The sequence below is a fragment of the Mycetomoellerius zeteki genome, unplaced genomic scaffold, assembly GCF_001594055.1.
Source record: "Mycetomoellerius zeteki isolate Tzet28-1 unplaced genomic scaffold, Tzet1.0 scaffold267, whole genome shotgun sequence".
NCBI classification, from domain to species: Eukaryota; Metazoa; Arthropoda; class Insecta; order Hymenoptera; family Formicidae; genus Mycetomoellerius; species Mycetomoellerius zeteki.
Genome location: NW_017257246.1, coordinates 376,988 through 381,816, shown reverse-complemented (window position 1 = coordinate 381,816; position 4,829 = coordinate 376,988). Strand labels below are relative to the sequence as shown.

Genomic DNA, 4,829 nt, shown 5'->3' with positions numbered 1-4,829 from the left:
ATTCATAATAAATATTTCATAATATTTATAATAAATATTTATGATCTGTGTAATCTAAGACCACAAAAATATTTACAAAATATTTATTATATAATAAATCTTATAAATATTTATAAATATTTTGTAAATATTGTGTGCTGTCTGGGAATGTTAAAAAATTGCTCATAATTTTAGTGTATAAAATTATACATAGTTATTTTACAAGCAATTTTTTAATATTTTTTAAAATTTAATTCATCAAAAACAAATAATGCGAAAATTATCGTTTTAATGTCTTTCCGTTGTTATTATTATTATTTTATTACATTATGAAAAGTAATTTTACAAAAAGAGGAAGGATGTATGCGGTCATATTTCATATATATAATTATATATGTTTATGAATACTTATGCATATTTACGAATGTTTATACATATTTACATATATTTGTGCATGTAAAATTCTTTGCTGAGATGTAAAGACGATGAAAGTTAACCTGGGACACGGACAAGATTTATCGTGGGTAGTAAAGTAAATATTAAGAGTTAATATACCATTATTCAAACAAAATGTGAATCACAAATGGCGAGTGAGAGTGAAGCCTGATTTATAATGGCCGTAACCGTTAACTTATGACGGTGCCGGTAAAGTTTAACCATAGGATTTCAATGCTTTCGTTCATACTAACTTGCCGTATTAGTATTGAACGAAAGCATTGAAATCCTATGGTTGAACTTTACCGGCACTGGCATAAGTTAACGGTTACCCCGGATCTACAATAGGGTTTTAAGCCTTAAGCCATAAGAAATGGGCGAATCACAGTCGATTATTCCCCTCGGATTCGACTATAATTGGTCAGTTTCTTACGGCTTAAGTCTTAAAACACCTATTGTAGATCCGGGGTTACGGCCATTATAAATCAGGTTTAAAGCAGTATCTTGATTGCTCATCGGCTTAAGTTTACGTCTTAAGGTTACTGTTACAGAAATTTTGTCTGCGGCAGCCCTAAGTAATGTCTTAAGACACTAATGCGGCCCTCGAATTGGTTCGTGACATCTTAAGACTGTACTTAAGACGGTCTTGAATATAAGATCTGATTATGGCCGGTATTCATAGCCTACTTTTACACCGTGCGTTTAGGCCGCAGCCTATACGATAGGTGTCCTTGTTTATCTTGTAAGTTAAACAAAAACACCTATCGTATAGGTTGCGGACTAAGTGCACGGTGTAAACGTAGCCATTGTCAAATCTTATTTCAAGACCGTCTTAAGTAATGTCTTAAGATGCTAATACAGCCCTTTAATTGGTTCGTGACATCTCAAGACTTAAGACGGTCTTGAATATAAGAACTGACTATGAATACCAGCCTATCCGTTTACTGACGTCACTGGTGCACAAAGCATGCGCATAGAGAACTATAGTCGCAGATATCTTCAGTGGATAAAGTCATAAACCATCGACCGTTGGCTCTGGGCAAATTTTCGTGACTATATCAATAAGGTACGGGGGGAGGGAAATTTTGAAGAACGATGACGTTACCGACAATTAATAAAAATTTATGATTATATATACTTTATCATTTTTATCGGTGTTATAATATCGACTGTCTGTAACAATACCTTGTATTGATACCATATGACCTATGAATGTTAAATGACGATAAGCTGAAATCGATGACTATCATTTTGTATTATCAATAATACCTGCAAGAGATAATACGAACAAGACGGATGTGGCGCGACGTCTACGCGGTGCGTCGAAATGTCGAATGACTAATTCGATACATTGGAAACGGCAAACGGCCGCGGCACGACTGGTACGAGACGAGACGAGGCGCGGCACAGTGCGACATTCATTCCCGCGTCATCTCCAGTCATCTCATTCGTTGTTGATTCACGTCATTGACTGTTCATCGATCGTGTCGCAGAACGGTAGGCTTGTGTTCTACAGGGAAAGTCGCGGATCGGAGTCGATTGACCAAAGTCGACGGGAGTTGCACGGGAAAATCAGTGCGAGTGGCGCGTCTCGTTTTTGTCGGGTACGTTTGCCGTACGGAGCTCGAGGATTTCGCGGTGGAATCGAGACGTTTTCTAAGCGCAAGGCGATGGTACGATGACCGCTTTTGGGTTTCTTGTGTACGCATTCGCCGTAGTGGCAAGCTCGCTCGCGTACTACAGTAAGTACAATTCGATACATCAACCACTATGGTGGCACGTTCGCACGTACTGTAACTTCCTGGCACGGTACGACCCAGCCGACCCAGCCCATCTCGCGTCTCCGAGATAATATGGCGCGCGGTGGGTACTCGTGTCATTCGCGAGTACTAGTATGTACGATATGCGTAATGCAGCCTGCGTGCGTCATACGACGGATTGTTAGGTCCATTTTAAACTTTATCTGTTATTCATTTTTATTTATAAGTTTGATGTGTGCTCTGTTTGCGGTTCAATGTGCCGTGTAATACGAAACATTTGAAGAATTGGAGTATACACATGCATGAAGTTTATATTAACACCATTTATATACATACATGAAAACGTGCGACGTGATAAATTGTAGATAGAAACCTGTCTCAGATCGTTGTTGAAATTTGATACGAATTACAAATCGTCCAAAATGGGCTTTACACACATTTCGTATCTGACAGTTCCGTCATTGCGTTATTTTGCAACATAGCGTGTTACAGACTTAAGGCTAATTGTTATCTATTACCTTTTTCTACGATGAATTTTGTTCTCGGACAATCAAATATATCGAAACTAAATTTCACAAAGTTTCTGCTGCAAATTTGGTCAGCAAAGTGCAGTCAAATGACAGATTAGCTGAATATGATGGCAAATTGACTGTGTAAATCGAGCGGAATCTGATGTATTTCATTGAAATGATTTGTTGAAATGACAGTCTGCTCGATTTTTGCTGGCAATTTGCTACTAGATCATGCTATTAGACTATTGGCAAAGCACTTGTCAATCTGCCGCAATGTTCAGTTTCAATTTCCTAGCAAACGTATATCTTGTGTAATGGATTACTTTGTTATCATGTTATTATTATCGCAAACATATAAAATTGTATATGCACATACAATGATAATTCTATTTAAAAAATCTTTGATGTAAAAATGTAAATCTAAAAATGTTTGAATATTATATTTTATGCAATTTATCATAATTATCCAAATTTAATAACAAAATTTTACGATGATGCTTTTGTACTATGCATTTATTTAATAAATATGGTATTTATATATCGTTTCCATACAGTATATACTTTGCCAGGGAAATATTTTATAATTTTTGCATTTCTCTAAGAAGGTACAATACTTTAATAAACATTACGATTGTGTCTTAGATGATGACGAATGCATCTTTCCTCTTTTGGATAGAGCTCACATAACAGCGACAACTTCCTTGTCCGAAAGAGGACCGAACAATGCTAGGCTACATGGTGAGAAAGAAATGTTTGTTTACTTAGTTTTTACATACAGGTCTTGTTTAACTTATTAGACGTAATTTATATTGTACAATTGTACTTTCTATATATATATATAATATAAATTATATGATACTAGCAGTAGTCTGTTGCTTGCTTTCTATTTCTACGAAGTCTGTCCTCGTCTATATTGTGCACTATATTTGCTTTTCTTTACATTAATAATAGTTACAAATGATTCTGCTAATACTATGCGATACTTCTCAATGAAAAAATTCCGGTAAGAGTCAAGAAATTTAATTAATGCCAGTGGTCACTACCCGCCGCTGTGTTCAATTATAAGAATTAGCTGCACATGCTCATTGTATGACTCATCGTCCAATCATTTTGTACTCATTTATCTTCATCTTTATCACGTAGCACTTTAAGTGGAAATACTTATAATAACAATCTTTTGGATTAAAAACAAAACGAATATAGTATAATAAATTTATATTTGCTTCAGGTGGATCCTAGCAAGTAGCCTGAAGAGTATCTCAAACGAAATATTTCGAAAAGCATTGCTTTTATAATCAGAGACACATAATTTACGAATATACCAACTGTGACCAGCCAAAGAGTGCATGTTCAAACTATAGTTGAGAGCGATTTGATTGATGCTTAGCGCTCATATCGTTTGGAATCCAAGCGAGCGAGAGTTCGAGCATGCGACTTCTTGTATACAAAGCGACGAGAAGGAAAGGCTAAGGAAATTTGTATTTCGTAAGGATATCCGAGCTTCCCTCGTGGGCAGATTATTAATGAGAAAATTTGTGAACGAGTATGCCGGTCTTCCATATAACAGAATTACTTTCGTCAGAGATGAACATAACAGGCCCGTATTGAAAGATAACTCCACTATAATAAATTTTAATGTTTCTCATCAAGGTTCTTATACGGTATTAGCTGGCGAAGTTAGGAACGTGAAAATAGGTGTAGATGTTATGACATTGAATTATAACGAGAGTAAAAACATCACTGAGTTTTTTCGTATAATGAATAAACATTTTTCTACAGCCGAGTGGGAGGAGATCAGAGGTTCAGGTTCAGGCAAATCGGAAGCGGAGCAAATGGCTATGTTTTATAGACACTGGGCATTAAAAGAAAGCTACGTTAAAGCGCTTGGCGTGGGGATTTTTGTTAACCTAGGAAGTTTAGATTTTCAAACAAATTCAGAATTAAGTGAAGATTTGATCACAACCGACACAATCTTGCATGTGAAGGGAATCAAACAAAATTGGTTGTTTGAAGAAACCTTACTCGATTCACGACATTGCGTTGCTGTAGCATTACAAGAAAATGATAATTCATTACGATTACGTAATGAATTGTCTCGGTTCGAGATCATGAATTACGATGAACTTATGATACATGCAGTTCC

At 36.0% G+C, this 4,829-nt stretch overlaps 1 protein-coding gene across 3 annotated transcripts in view; it reads left to right on the top strand.

Annotated features, from left to right (window-relative positions):
• Positions 1 to 1,760: 1,760 nt before the first annotated feature.
• The window catches only part of Nrx-IV (neurexin-4), a 10,317-nt gene continuing 7,248 nt past the window's right edge, over positions 1,761 to 4,829 (top strand). For 2 of the 3 annotated variants that reach the window (XM_018450200.1, XM_018450199.1), the window contains exons 1-2: positions 1,761 to 2,156; positions 3,329 to 3,424. In XM_018450200.1, coding sequence (XP_018305702.1) covers positions 2,093 to 2,156; positions 3,329 to 3,424 — 160 coding nt within the window. In that variant the 5' untranslated portion in view covers positions 1,761 to 2,092. Of the gene's footprint in view, positions 2,157 to 3,328; positions 3,425 to 4,829 lie in introns of those variants that run through there. The other variant, XM_018450202.1, reaches the window with a different exon arrangement.